A 19,565-nucleotide genomic window follows, 5' to 3' on the forward strand; every position below is an offset into this window, starting at 1 on the left:
AAGTTGAGGGGGACTGCTCACTAAGAGAGTGCTGGTATTACCCATTATTTAGGTTTATACTATAACCATATTAATTTGATTAATTCAGTAAAAGAGATTATAGTGTGCCTGCTTCCATAAATTTATAGGATGATTCCCGATAAGGAATTACACTGGAATTATACCTTTGAATGAATCCTTTCTACTTGCCTACTTGTTTCTGACTTAGTCCATTATTTGTCTGGATTAGAAAGATTGGTTGAAGGCAAGAAATAGGTGTATCATGGTTTTTTTTTTTTAATCAGCTTTATTTTTTAAAGCAGTTTTAGGTTTTTTGCAATGGGTTTTAATTTATGTATTCCCTTACATGAAAATATTCTTAATAGAAATAAGTTTCATTGTTTTAATACTCAGATATGTTTTTAAACTCCTTATTTTGAGATAATTTTAGAATTAGGGATTGCGAAGATATAACAGAGTCCCTATGTGACATTCACCCAGCTTCCGCCAAAGTTAACGTCTTACAAAACCATTTATCATCCATTCCTCGAAACTAAGAAATTAGTTTTGTACAAACTATTAACTAGACTACATCGAATTTCACCAGTTTTTCCACTAAAGCGCTTTTTCTGTTCCAGGATCCAATAGGTGATACCACATTGTGTTTGGTCATGATGTCTCCTTAATTTTGTCCAGTCTGTGGCATTTTCTCAGTCCTTCCCTGTTTTTAACGATCTGGATATTTTTGAAGAGTACTGGTCGGATAGTTTGTACAATGTCCCTCAAGTTGAGTTTGTCTGACGTTTTCTCATGATTGGAGTGGGGTTTTGGATTTGGAGGAAAAATACCACAGAAAAGGAGGAAAAATCCCTCTCACTAGATCATATCAGGGGGTACATGCTATCAACACAATTTATTACTGGTGAGGCTAACTTTGATCACTTAGTTAAGGTGATGTCTGCTAGGTTTCTGTAGTGTAAATTACTATTTTACTTTTTCATATTCTATCTGTTATAAACGATCACTAAGTACAGCCCGTCCCCAAGAGGAAAGGGATTAAGCCCCACTTCCTGGAGGAAGGACTATTAGAGAATTTATGGAGATATATTATAGCCACCTCAGTGATGAATAAATATTTGCGGGGAGAGATAAATAAAGGTTATGTACCTATCCTATTTCTCCTTAAAGCTTTGACCCTCATTGTTGCATTCATCAATGGATCTCACTGGCAGCAATTCTTATTGTCACGTTCTAATGACAATTTTCTACTGCCCCAGAGCTATTTTTGACATAGGTTTATTTTATTATTTTAAAGGACATTTTTGCTATGGCTTTGCGAAGGTTTCAGAATGAGCTTAATTTTAATTACGTTTTTATGAGCGTTTTAAAAAGAATTCATTTCTTTATGGGGAAGGGCTATTCTAAATTCATGGCTCTTAATCTTCCCCAAAAGAATGTATTCAATTCAGGAAGCCATAGATGATCGCTAAGGATTCGTATTCTTCATTTAAATTTACAAAAATGTAGACATAATATGAATTAAAAATAATATAAAATTCTATGAGGTAAGTTAGACTTTTTAAATATTTGGTTTTTGTTCAAAAAAATTCTACTGGGGTAATAATATCATCAAGCCTCAAACAACTTCAATTTTGACTCAGATGAAAAGTAAGCGGGGAACAAACCCTTTGTGTAACCCAAGTGAGGGTGCTGGGTTGTTTCTCAAGCAGCACCTCCCAGCAGCTGAGTTCTAAACTCAGCAGTTCTGGCCACATTTGACCTTGCAAAGCCACGACAGAAAAATAGTCCATAGTCACCCACACTTCGAGCCATGGTTTTGCATATTTATGATAATTTGTCTGTGGGGAAGGGGCAGGCTCAAACTTAGGAAGCCCGCACCACATTCCTGGGATCAAAACTTGAAAAAAACCCAATGTATCACTATTCCTTTCTGCCAAGTATTCCTCCGCCACAACTCTGCCCACTGCTGGAAGAACATTTGGAGGAATATGGACTTACACAATTCAACGCATTGATGGCATATTTAGTAACACCAACCATGTACCTTCAGTACACGTTTCTGGACTTAAAAACGATAGAGAATTATTTTCTCTTTCTCATCCTGGCTACCCCGCCAATGATAATGAAACAACCAGTCAGGTTGTTTTGATAGCCTTTCTTTTTTTTTTTTTTTAAAGATTTTATTTATTTATTTGACAGAGAAAGACACAGCGAGAGAGGGAACACAAACGGAGAGTGGGAGAGGGAGAAGCAGGCTTCGTGCAGAGCAGGGAGCCCGATGCGGGACTCGATCCCAGGACCCTGAGATCATGACCTGAGCCGAAGGCAGTCGCCCAACCGACTGAGCCACCCAGGCGCCCTTGATAGCCTTTCTTGAGCCCCGACCGTGAGCACAAGGAGGCTAAGCCCCGAAGGGAATGCAAGATGCGAAGATAACTGTGCTTCAGTTGAGATGTGGAACAGGTGGTGACCATTGTCCAGTGTCACCCAAGTGGGTTTTCATGTCTTCGATGGTCATACCATCTCTTTCAATGGCAAAGATCTTGCCCTGTGTTTTAGGGGCCCTGCAGAGGTCCTGGGTCCTATAAAGGGCGGTGCCTATTTGGAGCACTTCAGATAAGACCATAGAGACTCAAGAGATGAACAGGTGCTAAACCTGAGAAATGATCGACAGCGGAAAGGCAGGCTGTTGTCGATAGGTCAAGTATATGTAATTTATAAAATACAAATAATGGAGAAGCTCTTATGAATAACGCTGGGCCAAGAGGTGCACACAGATAAGCAATAGACTTACATTTCTGGGCCCTTCCTGGGCAAACCTGGATGGTGTGGTCACCTTTATCAATAGAAAACACTCAACAGACGAGGACAATAGGCCGTGGAGCCAGGGCACGGAGGACCTGCAGTGCGCGCAGGCGGCGGTGGGAGCCCTGCAGGCCTGGCTCGGCTTCTGACCAGGGCAATGCTGAGAGCGGTGGCTGGCAGTCTGTTCAGGCCGATGCCTCTCTGTTCATAGGGTCTTTCTGTGTTCAGTGCCTTCACCTCTGACCCTAACCTGCCCTTCCACAGTCCTGACCCGTCAGCCTCACTACCCCTCCCCTGGTGCAGGTAATTCTCGGGTAGTTTTTTGAGGGAGAGCTGGGCCTTCCTCCGTTCTCTTTCCAATCTATTGTTACAGCATAAATTCTGCAGTTTGCTTTTTTCTTGGCCTTCTGCTTTTATTTCCAAAAGCCTTTCTAACCAGGCTTTGGCAAATCGAAAGGTTTTGGCTTTCAAATTTATTGTGTGGGCATGAAAAGCCTATTTTGGCAGTGAAATACTTTTTACTTTTTTTTCCCCCTGTATTGTCCTAATGTCCCTCATGGTAATGTGGCTATCACTCATATATAAGGAAGTGCAGACAACGAAAATCACAGAGGTTAATAATTCAATGTATTATCTGCAATGATACCAGTGTTCTCGATGGGACGCATAAAACTCTTACACATCAAGCACTGCTTTATGCACTAGCTTATTTAATGCTCCCAGTCACTCCATGAGCCAGCGGCTGTGGTTATCTCAAATTTGCAGCCAGGGAAAGTCAGGTTTCACTCTTAGAAGAGACAGGATGATACAGTAAAAACCCAGCTTTGGACTGAAGACTACTGTTAGTTTTGCCTTAGTCTTCATTTTTCTCATGTACACAATGAGGAAGTTTATTTTTAAAACTCTTCAACCTCTAAAACGTGAAATGGAAGTCTACAGTTCAAAGGCAAAATATTATATCCTATTATTGTTAATAGTGCCAGATTCGTAGAATTGATGTGTAGAGTGAGACATTGCATGGAAAGCACTTATCACATTACCTGGAAATTTTAAGCACTCAGTAGGACTAATGATTAATCATAATGATGACACATGAAGGAAGTGCCAGCAACCAGTCAAGTTCCTAATTCTCGTGGACATAAATTCCATCTCTCAAATTCCTGGAGACGCTTGAATGAAAGGGACAATATGAAGAACTGTGAAAGCCTTCTTTACAGGAGTTTCCCATATGATAAGAGAAAAGTAACAACGATGGTGACGATAAAGTAGATAGATATATCACACCTCCCAAAGGAATAATCAGCTGAATATATGCATTGGAAAGCACAGACTTTAGATCTGACACCAGCTCCATAGATTAAGTGCTTTGAGATATGACTAATAGTATCCAACATGGTATATCTAGGTAATTTGATTTATTTAGGGAACTTACTACCTCTAAAAACTAAATATAGGTTCTTGAAGGCTTACAACCTTTATACTTCTATATAGGATTATAAAGCTTAAATATAAACTTCATATTTGACCTTTAATAGAGTCCTCAGATATTAAAGGATATATGACTCTTTTAGAAGACAAGAAGAAGAAAGAATATACATGCATATCTCCCTCCTCACTCCATGCTGTTTCAATACTGTCAGTCATATGCTTAAAAAAGTCATCTCAGTGAGGCAAGCTTATAAACTAGAAAGATGACAATTATTACAAAGTGATGACAACTGAGGGGTAATTTCCTGAACTTTGTCATGGACAGAGGTACTGTGGCCTCGCCGATTACTAAAGCCTTTGCTAAAGCCCACAGAAAGGAGAGGGAGGTGCAGATAGAGCATAAGCTGAAGATGAGGCTGGAAAGCAGGAAAGGCCGAGCAGAGGGGAGGATGCTTAAATCACCAAATCCGAACATCACAGATGATCTGCTATTAAATAGATGTCACATAAAGGATTCTGAAGCTTCAGCTAGCACACAATGTTGGTATGTTGGTTGAGTCTTTAAAGTAAGTTTGTTACATACTGCAGATAGGACATGCTCTAGATAAACTTCAGCTGATTATGTTACAAGAGTAATGGCTGAATCTGTATATTCTTGATTGCTTAGCCCAGTGGATCAGAGCAGTGGTCATAAAATATGATCAATGTCCCTTCAAAATAAGGGTCACAGATCACAGGTGATCTTCAGCCTGGCCAGACTGTAAAGACAGAACATACTTCCGTGGTGTTGAGTTTCTCAGAAACAAAGAGGAAGGGGCTACTTTCATTCTGATTGAATTTACAGTAACATCAATCCAACAACAGAAATTTGGAGAGTGAGAAAAACCAGATTATGTTGTCTCAGAAGCATTCTGTGTGAAGGGAGCCAATCTAATGGCATGGGAAAGAAGATTCGGTACAAAGAGCAGAGTCTTTCTCCTCCCCATTGTGCACCTGGGGTTCCCACTCTTATCTCTTCTTCCTCTTAACTCCCAACAGTGAGTCTAGGGACTCACTGTTATCACTACTTCCTCTTTCTCCCTCTTTCTCAACCCTCTCCTTCTCCAAACATTATGTGCTGCACAAAAGTAGTGTGTGGATAACAGTGGAGTAGGTCAAGGGGAACTATCCTCCCTGACGTTTCTTAATGGTAGAGAACAGATGTGGTAGAAATTCCGGGGGAGTTTTGACTCTAATTCACAGAGGAAATGTTCTGAAACTCTCAGTGTACAATGTGGCAGACCTGTCTGAACACGATGGTTTTGATTTCATACGGCAGTTACCTTGCTCTGTACAGTGGCCACCAGCTGGATCTTTAGCTTCACTCAACTTCTTGGAAAATGCATGTCACTGTTCACAAAGAGAACGAGAACAGTGAGGAAATGTATCACCTATCCTGGTAACTAAAAAAGCCCAAACCAAACCCAAACCCAAAACAAACCTCAAAGAATGTTGGGATGGTAGTTGAGTGAGTTGTGTTGCCTTTGGAGACGAAGATGAACACATCTTTACTTTTGCAAATAAAGCAAGAATGTCAACTACCCAGTGGATGTGGGAACAGCGAGCCCATTCTGGTAATTTCAGGGAGGCTCTTTCAGTACTTGGCCTTAAATTCTTGGATCGTTCTACCGTTTTTCACATCTAAGAAAAGATGGCTCGATATGTGTGCCTAAGAGAACACCAAAACTAGCAATCTTTTTGGAATAATAAAGGAAAAAAGTAGGCATAATTTCTCTTTCTGTTTTCTTTTTTTTTTAAATGATGAGTCACCTGTTTCAGTTAGGTAGATGGGCTTGGATTTACCGAATAACTGCATATTTTGCTTTACTTGAGGGTTTTGAATCAGGTTTTAAGTTCAGCAAGTATGCTTCATTTGAATTCCTCACTTTTTTTTTTTTTTTAGGATTTTATTTATGTATTTGAGAGAGAGAGAGAGACAGAGCTATCAAGAACACGAGTGTGGGGGAGAGAGGGTGAGGGAGAGGGAGAAGCAGACTCCCCGCTGAGCAGGAAGCCCAACATGGGACTCGATCATGAGATCATGACCTGAGCTGAAGGCAGACACTTAACTGACTGAGCCACCCAGGTGCCCTCTTACAAACTTTTTTTTTTAAAAAGACTTCTTTTTTAGAGCAGTTTCAGGTTTACAATTAAGTTACAGATCTTATGTAAGATTTTACATATGCCCCCTGCCCCCACATATGCAGAGCCTCCCCCATTATCACTATCACTTTGCCAAATAGTACATCTTTTTTTAACCAAAGATGAACTACATTGATTATTCAAAGTCCATAGTTTACCTTAGGGTTCGCTCTTGGTGTTGAACATTCTGTGGATTTGGACAAATGTATGATGATATACATCTATCATTATATCATACAGAGTATTTTCACTGCCCTAAACATCCTCTATGCTCCACTTATTCATATTTCCTTCTTCCTCCACCTGCCAACCTCTAGCAACTACTGATCTCTTTATTGTCTCTATAGTTTTGCCTCTTCCAAAATTAATATAATTGGAATGATATAGTATGAGGTCTTTTCAGAATGGCTCTTTCAGTTAGTAATATGTATTTAAGGTTTCTTCCTGTCTTTTCATAGCTTTATAGCTCATTTCTTTTTAGCACTGAATAATATTCCATTGTCTGGATGTACCACAGTTTATCCATTACCTATTGAAGGACATCTTGGTTTCTTCCAAGCATTGAGAATTGTGAGTAAAGCTGCTATAAATATCTGTGTGCCAGTATTTGTTGGACATATTTTAAACTCTTTTCGGTAAATATAAAGGAGCACAATTACTGGATCGTATAGTAAAAGTATATTTAGTTTTGTAAGAAACTGCCAAATTGTCTTCCAAAATGGCTATGCCATTTTGCATTCCCACCAGCAACATATGGGAGTTCCTGTCACTCCACATTCTCGCTAGCATTTGGTGTTGTCAGTGTTCTGGATTTCGGAATTCTAGTAGATGTGTAGTGATATCTTATTATTGTTTTAATTTGCATCTCCTTGATGACATATGATGTGGAGCATCTTTTTGTATACAGATTTGCCATCTCTATATCTTCATTGATGAGGTGTTTCTTAAGGTCTTCGGCCCATGCTTTCATCAGATTGTTTTCTTCTTGTTGAGTTGTAGGAGTTCTTTGTATATTTTAGTCCTTTATCAGATGTGTTTCTTGCAAATATATTCTCCCAGTCTTTCGCTTGTCTTCTCATTCTCTTGACATTTTCCTTCACAAAGCAGAAGTTTTTAATGAAGTCAATTATCAATTATTTCTTTCATAGATCAGGCCTTTGGTGTTGTACCTAAGAAGTCTTCTTCATATCAGAGGTCATCTAGGTTTTCTCCTATGTTGTCTTCTAGGAGGTTTATAGCTTTGCATTTTACATTTAGGTCTGACCCATTTTGAGTTCATTTTTGTGAAGGGTGTAAAGTCTGTATCTAGATTCACTTTTCTGCATGTGGGTGTTCATTTGTTCTAGCACCATTTGTTAAAAAAACTATCTTAGTTCCATTGTATTGCCTTTGCTTCTTTGTCAAAGATCATTTGACTATATTTATTTGGTCTATTTCTGGGCCCTCCATTGTGTTGTATTGATTTACTTGTCTATTGCTAATACTGTACTGTCTTGATTAGTATAGCTTTATAGTAAGTCTTTAAGTCAGGTAGTATCAGTCCTCCAACTTTGTTTTTCTCCTTCAATATCATGTTGGCTATTCTGGGGCATACATGCTGAAACTGGGAGGTAAAAAGTCTATACATGGATTTGATTTATAAATCATGTCATAGGGACACAAAGTATCTTAGAGACTTAGAGAATTGATGCCTCCCTCTCAGAAAATTTTGAATCACTGTATTTTAGACTCTGGGAGTAAAATAGTTAAAATATCAAAAGGGTAATTTGGGCAGTAATGGGTAGAATAGTACAAGTGGAAAAAAAATGTATCCAAGGGCTCTTTAGATGAGAAAGATGACATGATTCATGTCCTCAAAAACAAATTACACAGAGATAGATAGAGATGATAGATATTGATAGAAAGAAATTGATAGAAAGATAGGTAGACACATATTTTAAGAATCTATTTCTAAATAGAAAAAAGTAAGATTTAAAAAATATATTGGCCACAACTGTTGTGTCTTACATTATTTCTAGTTATTGAAATCACTCAGAGAGTTATACAGTATTATTTTCCTTTACACATGAGTCTCAGAGATGTGAAGTGATTTGTCCAAAACTGGGATTCAAATAAGTCTTTACTTAGCTTCAAAGCTCACCTTCTTTCCACTATGTTTTATATCATAGTTTTTGTGTTTTATCAAATAAAGAATAATTTTCACTAAATTTTTGTGTTTTGTTTACTAGCTCACTATATATGTCCAGCCACAGCAAAAACACACAGCTGAATATGCTGCAAACATAACTAAAATTGTGTTTGATTATTTTGAAGAATACTTTGCTATGGATTATGCTCTTCCTAAATTAGGTGAGACTCATTTTTTATTTTCTTATTTTTAATATTGCCTTTGCTTTTACCTAAGTTAAATTATTTCCTCAAGTTTTCACATTCTTAGTTAATAGCCACCCCTTAGTATTTTTATTATATGCCTAAAATATGTATCTAATATTTGCTAGATGCTGAAAGATGCACTTTGGAGTCCTCCAAGAATAATGTCCCATACTTATTCTGTTCTTACCTGGTAAATGCATAAACTTTTACTTTCAAATAAAGACTAAAGTTAATGTGCAAAACTGCAGGTGTTGATAACAGTGGAGCCAAAAATAGCAACCTAGATTTGTTCATTTCAAAATCATTACCATCGCAATAGCTTACATTACCACCCTACCATCAGTGAGTTGATAAATAGTAGGGATAAATGATGCTATCGGAGTCCCATGTGCTTCTAGTCTTTCCATTGTACAAGACTAATTCTAGATTTTCCAGCAGTTAAAATGAAACACTGATACTCCTTCCATAAATATATTTTTCTAATTGGGGGGAATGTTTTCTTTTTAAAATAAAATTAGGGCTATAATCAAAATGGTGTGGATATGATACTTCTACCAATAGTAGAAGTGCTTTATTAGTAAGCTTGAGTGGTGTTAGCAAAGACTTTAAATGAAACACCCATATAGATGTTCGGAGGGATAAAATGAAGACAACAAGGAAACCAATCAACCCAAAATTGATTTCTCTATTTCTGTTTATGCCTCTACTTTAATAAACTATCAGTGCAAAGTGACTGGGATGCCAGATTCTCTACATAAGAGTGGCTTTGGCTCTGGGCAACTTTGTAGATGCTCCATTTTCTCTTCAATGGCATCAGCTCCCCACTATTAGAGAAAGAGACAGGAAGAGAAACACCTTTTCATCAACATCAGAATAATATTTAATAAAATGTTAGGCACACTAATTTAAAAGTCTATTTTCTCTTTTTCTCACGTGAGTTAATTCATTATAATGTCAATACTCACTAGAGAAATGAGGTCACAAAAAAGTCCTTTCATTCAAGGATTAGGTAAAAATTATACTCCATAATATTATAGAAAATAATGGCCCTTGCGGGGGGGATAATTCTCCACCCTTTAAGTGGTAGTCTTGGGATAAAATAACCTAACCTAAGAATGAAGATAACACAGAAAGGGAACTACTGCTGTAATCTTGACTTTTATTTAAGATATATCCACTTTTCATTCTTCTATAAGAAGCTTTAAGAATCTTTATGTTAACCAGAAAGGACCTTTGCTTATATGTTAGATAAAAATTAAATTTATTTTTATTTATGTACCTCATTTAAATTATATGTAATAATATGGGACACCTGGGTGGTTCAGAAGATTAAGCATCCGACTCATGACCTCAGCTTGAGTCTTGTTCTCAGGGTTGTGAGTTCCAGCTCTGCATTGGGCTCCACTCTGGGAATAAAGCTTACTTTAAAAAAAAATTATATGTAATAATAAAGAAATTACATTTTTATTATAGTTCTTTAGCTGGAGAATCTGTATTCTATCCACTAATCAAGCTCAACATTTCTGTTTGGGATTTAACACAGAACTGATAGGCACTGCCTCTTCCTGTCAGATGTTATATCAAAGATTATAGGGCCAAGCAAAAATAAAGAATAGAAATTCCTGGTAGAATCCAACATTTTAGGTCTGGAAGAGAGTTTAGAAAGAATACAGTCTATTGCATGTTGATTCCAACTTATTTAATGCATGCAAATGGATGGTAACCAGTAAGGAATTGGGTTGATCTCAAGTTGTATAGAAATAGGGAAAAAGTGGAATTTTATATGCTATAATATTCTGCATCCTTGAATAGAAATATATTCCTGTGCACTTGGAAGCTGTGTACTTCTAAGTCCTCATCTGAAAACTTCACTTCCTTATTCCTCATAGCTTATCCTCAAAAACAGATGTTTTCTGTTACCTGTAAAAATCTTGAAAAAAAAAAAACAGCTAATAAAAATGAAGTACAGAGAGAAACAAAAGACATAAAATTATAGAGGACTGAAAAGAGCATTGCCATTAGTATCCTTTAAAAACTAAAAGATGCCCTGGTATCTGGGGCCAACAGGAAAAGTTCCATGGAAAGTCTGAGCGCATGAAGGCTGAAAATTTCGCACAAAAAGATTATTGTTTTTACTCTAGGAAATTATTTTTAGCCTTTTTAAAAACAGTCGTCCAAAGAACTTAATTTAGTAAGAGATGTTATAAACAAATGCAAAGAAGTATTTCTCATGGGACTGTTTCTTTCTCCATAGATGAAATCGCTATTCCAGACTTTGGCACGGGGGCCATGGAGAACTGGGGACTCATCACTTACAGAGAAACAAACTTGCTTTATGACCCTGAGGAATCAGCCTCATCAAACCAGCAGAGGGTGGCCAGCGTGGTTGCCCATGAACTTGTGCATCAGGTATGGAATCTTAGTATCAAATTAGCTTGTTTTTAAAAGTGGCTTAAGACCATAGGAATAATTGAAATTCATAATAACTTAGCAAATAAAAAACAAGCTAATCAGAAAATCCGGCCTGACAGTCTTTTAGGACACATTGTTTTGCCTTTAGTAAATACACAGGAGATCTCACTATGACTTTACATAGGCCCAGTAATACCTAAATAAAGGCAATAAACTAAGGAGAATTTAAGATCATTTAAAAATCAGGAGAAATCGGGCGCCTGGGTGGCTCAGTTGGTTAAGCGACTGCCTTCGGCTCAGGTCATGATCCTGGAGTCCCGGGATTGAGTCCTGCATCGGGCTCCCTGCTCAGCGGGGGGGTCTGCTTCTCCCTCTGACCCTCCCCCCTCTCATGCTTTCTCTATCTCATTCTCTCTCTCAAATAAATAAATAAAATCTTTAAAAAAAAAATAAAATAAAAAAATAAAAATCAGGAGAAATAGAAAAAAAAAGCAGGAAATAAATTCTAATTAAGTACAATGCCTGACACTTTTGTGTCAAGTGACAACATTTATATAGACAAATAAATGTATTGCAAATTTCTAGGCCTCTCTACCACAAGCACAATAATTTAACTCTCTATTTGTTTATAATTTCAGTGGTTTGGAAATACCGTGACCATGGAATGGTGGGAAGATTTGTGGCTAAATGAAGGATTTGCTTCCTTCTTTGAGTTCCTGGGAGTAAACCAAGCAGAAAAAGAGTGGCAAATGGTGAGCCTAGAACATATAAGCTCTCAATGTCTATTTGCCTCATGCAAAGCAACTGAAACCTTTACACCATGACTGTGTCCCCGAGTCAGGGGCCTGGTGCAGTGGTGAACTAGGAATTTCCTTGTGAGCATGGAGTGGAGTCGGTTCGTTCCACTGAGCTACATCTTGCTGAGGACCAATGCCCAGGCCTGGGAGAGCAGCTGACCACCCCAATCTGAGGATGTCCTCGATAGAGTCCCTCAATAACATATGTCAAAGCAAGAAAACAAAATAGTGAGCTTAGACAACGCAGCTCTGTATTTAAGTGCCTGCAGTGTTAATCCCTTGAAAAATCTAAGCCTAATTTTACAAAGGACTTACCTTACACAGGCCGCTGAAATAGTGTGATAGGGGTGCCTGGGTGGCTCAGTTGGTTAAGCGACTGCCTTCGGCTCAGGTCATGATCCTGGAGTCCCGGGATCGAGTCCCGCATCGGGCTCCCTGCTTGGTAGGGAGTCTGCTTCTCCCTCTGACCCTCCCCCTCTCATGCTCTCTCTCTCTCATTCTCTCTCTCAGATAAATAAATAAAATCTTTAAAAAAAAAGAGAGAAAAGAGCATAAATTGAGTGTTATAGGGGATGTGACCTTGAGCAAGTGACATATCCTGAGTCAGTTCTCTCCTCTATGAAAGAAGAACATTGTTCTCTATCTTGTAAGCTTAAAGGCTCCTGAAAATACCTGTAATTACCATTATCCTACCTCATGTCCTTGAGGGGCCTGGAACAAAGACATCTAAGAACCATAAAGATATTTTTTTCTGAAAAGCTAAATCTGTTTTTATCGATATTAAGATGGTGTACGTGCTCTTATCTGTTTGTATATATGAAAGTATAAGTGTGTAAGATTGTAAAAGTAGAGAATTACAGGTTGTGTACTGTAGAGACTACTGCCCTCTACTGGAAAAAATAAAAAGACAACCTTAAAATGCCTGAAGCCCTTGGCCATTTCCATAACCTACTTTAAAAAGAGAGAAAGTTAATTTACAATGATTCCTGCTTAAAACTTTAATTTACATCAGGGTTTTTCAACCATGGAACTATTGACATTTTGGGCCAAATAATTTGGGAATGGGTGACAATTGTGGGGGTTGTCCTGTGTATTGTAGGATATTTATAAGCATCCCTGGTCCATATATACTAGATGCAAGTAACCCTCCCTCCCCAGTTGTAAAACCAAAAATGTGTCCAGATATTTCCAGATGTCCCCTGGGGGCCAAAATTTGCCCTAGTTGAGAATCACTCATATATGTTGAAAATTGTTGATTTTGTAATTTGTTGAAATTAAACTGTATAAATGAAAAAATATTTTGTCCTTTATTTTCTATAATCTGAGGTCCTTCTTATTGCAAGCTATCTTAAGAAACTATAACATTTTCATATTGTTGTATTATATATAAGATATTTTACATTTTAATATTCCAATTCAGCATTTTAAAACACCAATTAAATTTCAGAAGAATTTAGTATTTTTTTTAAGGTTTATTTATTTGAGAGAGAGAGAGCGGTGGAGAGGGGCAGAGGGAGAAGGAGAGAGAGAATCTCAAGCAGACTCCCGGCTGAGCACAGAGCGATTCCACAACCCTGAGATCATGACCTGCGCTGAAATCAAGTCAGATGCTCAACTGACTGAGCCACCCTGGCGCTCCTAGTATGCAGTTCTTAAATGAAATTTAATCACATGGTCCAACCCATCCATCCGTCCATCCATCCATCCGTCTATCCACTCATTCATTAATTTTTTTATCCATTCATTCTGTCTTCTGTGTTCAGTGAACACTACAGAGAATCCAAAACAGAATAAAATATATTTCTTGCCCTCAAGGAGTTCCCAATTAAGGGTCTGATGGGTGGAGGGGAACAGATAACTATAGACAGATTGTAAGAGAGCCTGGTAAAGTACCACAAGAGTAGAGCCTCATTTCACAGGTGAAAAAGCTGATGCCCAGAAAGGTAATATAACTTTCCAATATCACACAGACAGTTGGTAGCACAACCAAAACTAGAGTCAAATTTCCTGACACTGAGAACGGAAGTTTTTCTACTTACTTAAGCCTTTTAGATGTACAAAATTTAAAATCCAATTCAAAATTACCTTGGACTGGCAGTCATCACTTGATAATAGTGTCTTGCCTATTATAAATGGAAATTGCAAAAGTGGAAAATGTAATACCATGCATTATCATTAAATTCTCTAACAATTCCAAAAAGCATATGCCATTATTTCCCTATTTGAAGGGTTAGGGAGCTTAAACTTACATATCTAGAAAATGGAAAAATTGAGCTATGAACCATGAAAGTCTGACTATAGGGCTAGACCTCTCAACCACTCTATTTTGCTGAGAAAACAAGGATTGGATTGAGAAGATGATTATTAGAACTAAAGCAAAAACTAATATTTCTTTGATTAATTATGAATCATCCAAATTCTAATGATTAGTTGACCAAAAAATTAAAAAAAAATTAAAAAATAAATCCTGAACATCAATTTTCATCAACATGCATCCTCACTTAATTCTGAGAACAAATCTGTGAGGTGGTATCATTCCCATTGCACAGATATGGAAATAAGGCTTGAAAACTTTGGCATGTGTCTGAAAGTCATGCATAAGTAGCAGAAACAATTCACAAATGCTTGTGTCTTCTTGGCCCGTCATATAGGGGTGAAGTCAAAGGAATTACAGTAGAAGAAGGGAATAGAATCAGTATGGATCAATCCGTGTAAAATATGATTAATTTGGTTTTTTTAAAAGATTTTATTTATTTATATGAGATAGAGAGAGAGAGCATGAGGGGGGGAGGGTCAGAGGGAGAAGCAGATTCCCTGCTGAGCAGGGAGCCTGATGCGGGACTCGATCCCGGGACTCCAGGATAATGACCTGAGCTGAAGGCAGTCGCTTAACCGACTGAGCCGCCCAGGTGCCCCAAATATGATTAATTTGAACACCTACTCCTTGTCTTAAGTAATTTGAGTCATTTATATTTATTTTCCACCAAGTGATACACAAATGATATTTTGAAATATGAACCAGTATAAAGGAAGTGCTGTCTTTTTTGGTTCATTCTGTCATTTCAGAGAAACCAGATGTTACTTGAAGATGTATTACCCGTACAAGAGGATGATTCTTTGATGTCTTCACACCCAATTGTTGTCACCGTGACAAATCCTGCTGAAATATCATCTGTTTTTGATGGGATATCCTATAGCAAGGTAGGGAAAATCTGACATTGTTGTGAACATCTTCTTGTTTAGTGACTTTTAGTAAATGCTAAAAATGGAAAGAATTGTGAGACTATGCTAATGGGCTTTAGGAAACAGTGTAGAGCTTATTCTGGGTGCTGAATATTCAATAGTTTGTATTTTCCTGTCAAATTGATCAATGCTGGTCATTGTCACAGGATTTTGAATCAGATTTTTAAAAATTTCTCCTTTCACTTTTGTTTATAACTTCTTTCATTCTAACTGAATATTTACACTTCAAGCTTCAAATTTAAAATTATTTGATTTTTTATTTTTGTTTGATTTTTTAAAATTTTATTATGTTATGTAATCACCATACATTATTACATCATTAGTTTTTGATGTGATTTGATTTTTTAAAAGACAGTAAATCTTCTTTTTCTGATCTGTGGTCTTTGATGTCATATATGTGGACACCTTTTCCAATAGAATCCTTTAGTTCAGCCAGTAAGAATTTAAACCCAACTCAGTTTGAAAGAATGACTTTTATCTATTTTTATATAACATATAAAGATGACTTTATTAATATGTTGTAGATGGGTGATTTTTATCCATTAACATGGTTTGCAAAGCGACTGTAGATCTACAGTGACCCATTTTCTCCCACAGAGTTTCCTATAGCTCCTCCTCCAAACATCTTCATGCCTGCATGCAGTATAATTTAGTCATTTCCCTTTTGCTGCTCATGGTTTACCCACTATGCTAAGCTGCTCAAAAGCCACTGCAAATGAATACATTTTGTTATTCTTGATAATACCTAAAGTTTTATTTAAAATGAAATATTATAATTATTAAAATGAATACTAGATAAAATGGCTTGAGTGAAAAAAGCCTTCTATATATTACTATTTCAAAGTTATAGCATCATATTTTTGGCTTCCCCTATCATTATTCCCATGGCATCTTTTTAGGCTTCCTTTATTCATTTTTCTTTCACACCTGCCAATGATTCTTTCCTCTTTCTCTTAAAATGGACATTTCCAATCCACTTATGGTATGGTCTAGTAACTCACATGGAGACGTTTATATTTTATTAAATCAGTTTCTTTCTGAATCCTTTATATTCCATGGGTTTAAGATATTAGGTCAAAAATAAATAAATGTTCTAAACCTTTAGCCTTCTACTAGGTACAAAAATAATTTATACTTAAATGACAGTAAAAATTGCTAACTTCGTGGGGAGGCACACGTTTTTCTGGCAAGTTACTTGAAAATTGATTTAAAAATGTGTAAATAGTGAATTTTAGTATTAATCTTATAACATGTGCAGAGAAAGTAGAGAGCAGAGGTATTAATCAAATTCTTCAGATAAAATAAAACCAAATGAGATAAACTACTTTTGAAGAGGATTTTATGCCTAAATGATATCTCTAACTATACTAAACTATTTGACCAGACAATTCCTCAACTATTTCCACTAAATGTAATCTTTTTAAAGTATTGAAATATACTTTAAGAAGTAAGCAGAATTTTATCATGGAATTACTTCATTCACTAAAAAATAGATTTCTAAAAGTGTTTCTAACGTTTCTCCTTCATTAGAAAAGCCCCATCTGCTGGTTCATTTGGTGAAGTGCAATAATTATTTAAACCCCAAGTCACTGAAATGATGGCCACTTTATCAATTTCTCTTTATCTTTTAGTTATTTTAGAAGCGTAGATACAGGGGGTGTGCAAAGTGACATTTTTATGCTAAAACTACTGAGTTATGGCCAAGTAATTTAGTGGGGTCATCTTGAAGGCATAATCTCGCAAATGCGATATTAAAATACTGGTCACCATAGTGATCCCTGGTGTTTGTTTCCAGCCTATCCTTTACTAGTTCAATTTGTCATTTTTTTTCCACCACAGGGATCGTCCATTCTGAGGATGCTTGAAGACTGGATAACACCAGAGAAATTTCAAAAGGGATGTCAGGTATGATTTATTACTTTTTAATAGTATTAAATGTAAGCTACACTAATCGGTGGCTGATGAATGTCAATATGTGATTAATTAAGGACAACTCCCTTTTTACTTTCTCTCTCCTTACTCAGGGATAGATTAAATAGCAAAACATGAAAAGGTGACTTCACAGCCAGCTAAGTGCCTGGACACCATTATCTGTGATTGCCATTTAGCTGAAATTTCATGGAGAAGTTGAATGGACTCCTCAGTTATTTTGGATGCCCTTTTTATGTGTATTAGCTCAGTCTACCATAATAAATACCATCGGCTGGGTCATTTAAACAACGGAAATGTATTTCCTCATGGTTCTGGGGGTTGAGAAGTCTATGACCATGGCCTGGCAGATTCATGTGTTGGAGAGGGATGTCTCCCTGGCCTGCAGATGGCTGCTTCTTTGCTGTGTCCTCGAGTAGCAGAGCAAGAGAGAGCTCTCTGGTGTCTCTTAGCAGACAGACATCGATCCCGTCCTGAGGGTCCCACCCTCATGACTTCATCTAAACCTAAATACCTGCCCCCCCCAGAGGCCTCATCTGCAAACACCATCACGTTGGAGAGTAGAGCTTCAGTGTCTGAATTTCGGGGAACGCAATTCAGTCCATAGCAACATGACATAAAAACGGAAACGTATCTATAAAGGTCTTCCCTTCCAGTCTGTAAAAGGACTTTTCTCCTGTTACTGGATTTTTTTTTTTTTAAAGATTTTATTTATTTATGACAGAGAGAGACACAGCGAGAGAGGGAATACAAGCAGGGGGAGTGGGAGAGGGAGAAGCAGGCTTCCCACTGAGCAGGGAGCCCGATGAGGGGCTCGAACCCAGGACCCTGGGATCATGACCTGAACTGAAGGCAGACGCTTAACAACTGAGCCACCCAGGCGCCCCATCCCCGGTTATTGGATTTAAAAAATGGCAAATATACACATTCCTATTATGATGGAGTCAATGACTGAAGAGGGCCTGCTTCCTTTTGGAAACAGAAATGATAAATTTTCAAAAGCATCTCACACATCCAACTTAAGGTGATTACTCCAGGGGATATTTCAGTTTCATCTTTAATTTCTAGCAAAACCTAAGCCAAGTCTCTCAGGGTTTTATATTGTCAGTGTTGCTACAATCTGTCTCTGCAACTGTCCTGTCTGCAGGTTGGCCCCACTGTAGCCTAGAGATGGAATTGGCTTCTTACTTTCCCCCTCTCAACTGCCTCCTCCCTGCTGTGATGCCCCAGGTTGCTCAGCAGAGCGGTGGTGATGGTGGCCAGTCCAGAAGGCAGAGAACAGGTCAGAGTAGCCCCCTGCCAGCTTTTCTAAAGAGTGCTAGTACGTCTTTTCGATGTGATTCCCCAGGACAATGCCTGCTCCCCATTCCTTCAGCTCTCGCTACTATTAAGTCTTCTTATATGGCATCCGGCACTCTCTATGCTCTCCCAAAAGGAGACAGTCCCCTTCTACCCAATGCTAAAATTTCTAGGTGACTACCAAAGTAAGAAATAGGACCAGGACTTGGGAAATATTCAGGGAGTATATCCATACATTTTACTCCTTTTGTCCATTAATAAAATATTCTGTGTGGACACTGGCCGAAAGGGAAAAGCTATGTGCTTATTCTTATGTGCACATTAGAACATCTTGTAACTTTTCCGTTGGCTTCAAACTCACATTTCTTCATATCTTCTCTCACTGTGAGCACCTTCAGTGAGGAACTCGGTCTTCTATATCTTTGCGTATACTCCAGGGCCTAGTAGAATGCATTACACATGTTAGGCAATCCAAAAAATGCTTCTTGAGTTAGTGAATGGCCTATAATAAATAGTATAAAATATAGAAAAAAAACAAAGACAATTCTTTTAAAAAATTCAGTGAAAATTCCACTTGCAGAGCTTTCATTCTAAATTAAACTGATCAGTAACACATTCTTGGAATCTTCAAAGCTGACTTCAAATTAAATGATTTTTATGGTAATTTCTAGAGATGGACCAAAAGAGTCTTTAAAAGTGAATAGCTATTCTAATAATTCAGAAATACTCTCGTATTTCCTTTAGCCCGGTATCTATGGTATAATTAATTAAAAAGCCAGTCTCCCTGTCTAAAACTAATATTTCTTAGGTGAAAACTGTCTTCCTCCACCCTGTGACTATAGATGGATCTAGAAACTGAACTAGGATGAATAAGTATTAATTTTTTCATGCCATCATAGTGCTGTGGAATAAATTTACCAAAAAAAAAAAAAACCCCACTAAAACACTCACTTTTTCCCTACAATCTTCATACACTAGCTCATATCTGAAAATGGTATATGATCAGTATAGACCACACTCAATAGCTCTCAAATCAATTGGAACATTCCTTTCCTTCATTCCAGTATCCGAATAGTATCTCTCCTTGAGTTATCATCA

General features: G+C 37.5%; 1 protein-coding gene across 1 annotated transcript in view; it reads left to right on the forward strand.

The window, feature by feature from the left end:
* ENPEP (glutamyl aminopeptidase) overlaps positions 1–19,565 on the forward strand; it is an 89,130-nt gene that overhangs the window by 21,319 nt on the left and 48,246 nt on the right. Inside the window, exons 4-8 of the mRNA XM_045880589.2 lie at positions 8,643–8,763; positions 11,042–11,196; positions 11,838–11,951; positions 15,063–15,197; positions 17,079–17,144. Coding sequence (XP_045736545.1) covers positions 8,643–8,763; positions 11,042–11,196; positions 11,838–11,951; positions 15,063–15,197; positions 17,079–17,144 — 591 coding nt within the window. The remainder of the gene's footprint in view (positions 1–8,642; positions 8,764–11,041; positions 11,197–11,837; positions 11,952–15,062; positions 15,198–17,078; positions 17,145–19,565) is intronic.

The sequence above is a fragment of the Mirounga angustirostris genome, unplaced genomic scaffold, assembly GCF_029215605.1.
Source record: "Mirounga angustirostris isolate CCGP_5_RB_7025 unplaced genomic scaffold, mMirAng1.0.hap1 SCAF_2, whole genome shotgun sequence".
Lineage (NCBI taxonomy): Eukaryota > Metazoa > Chordata > Mammalia > Carnivora > Phocidae > Mirounga > Mirounga angustirostris.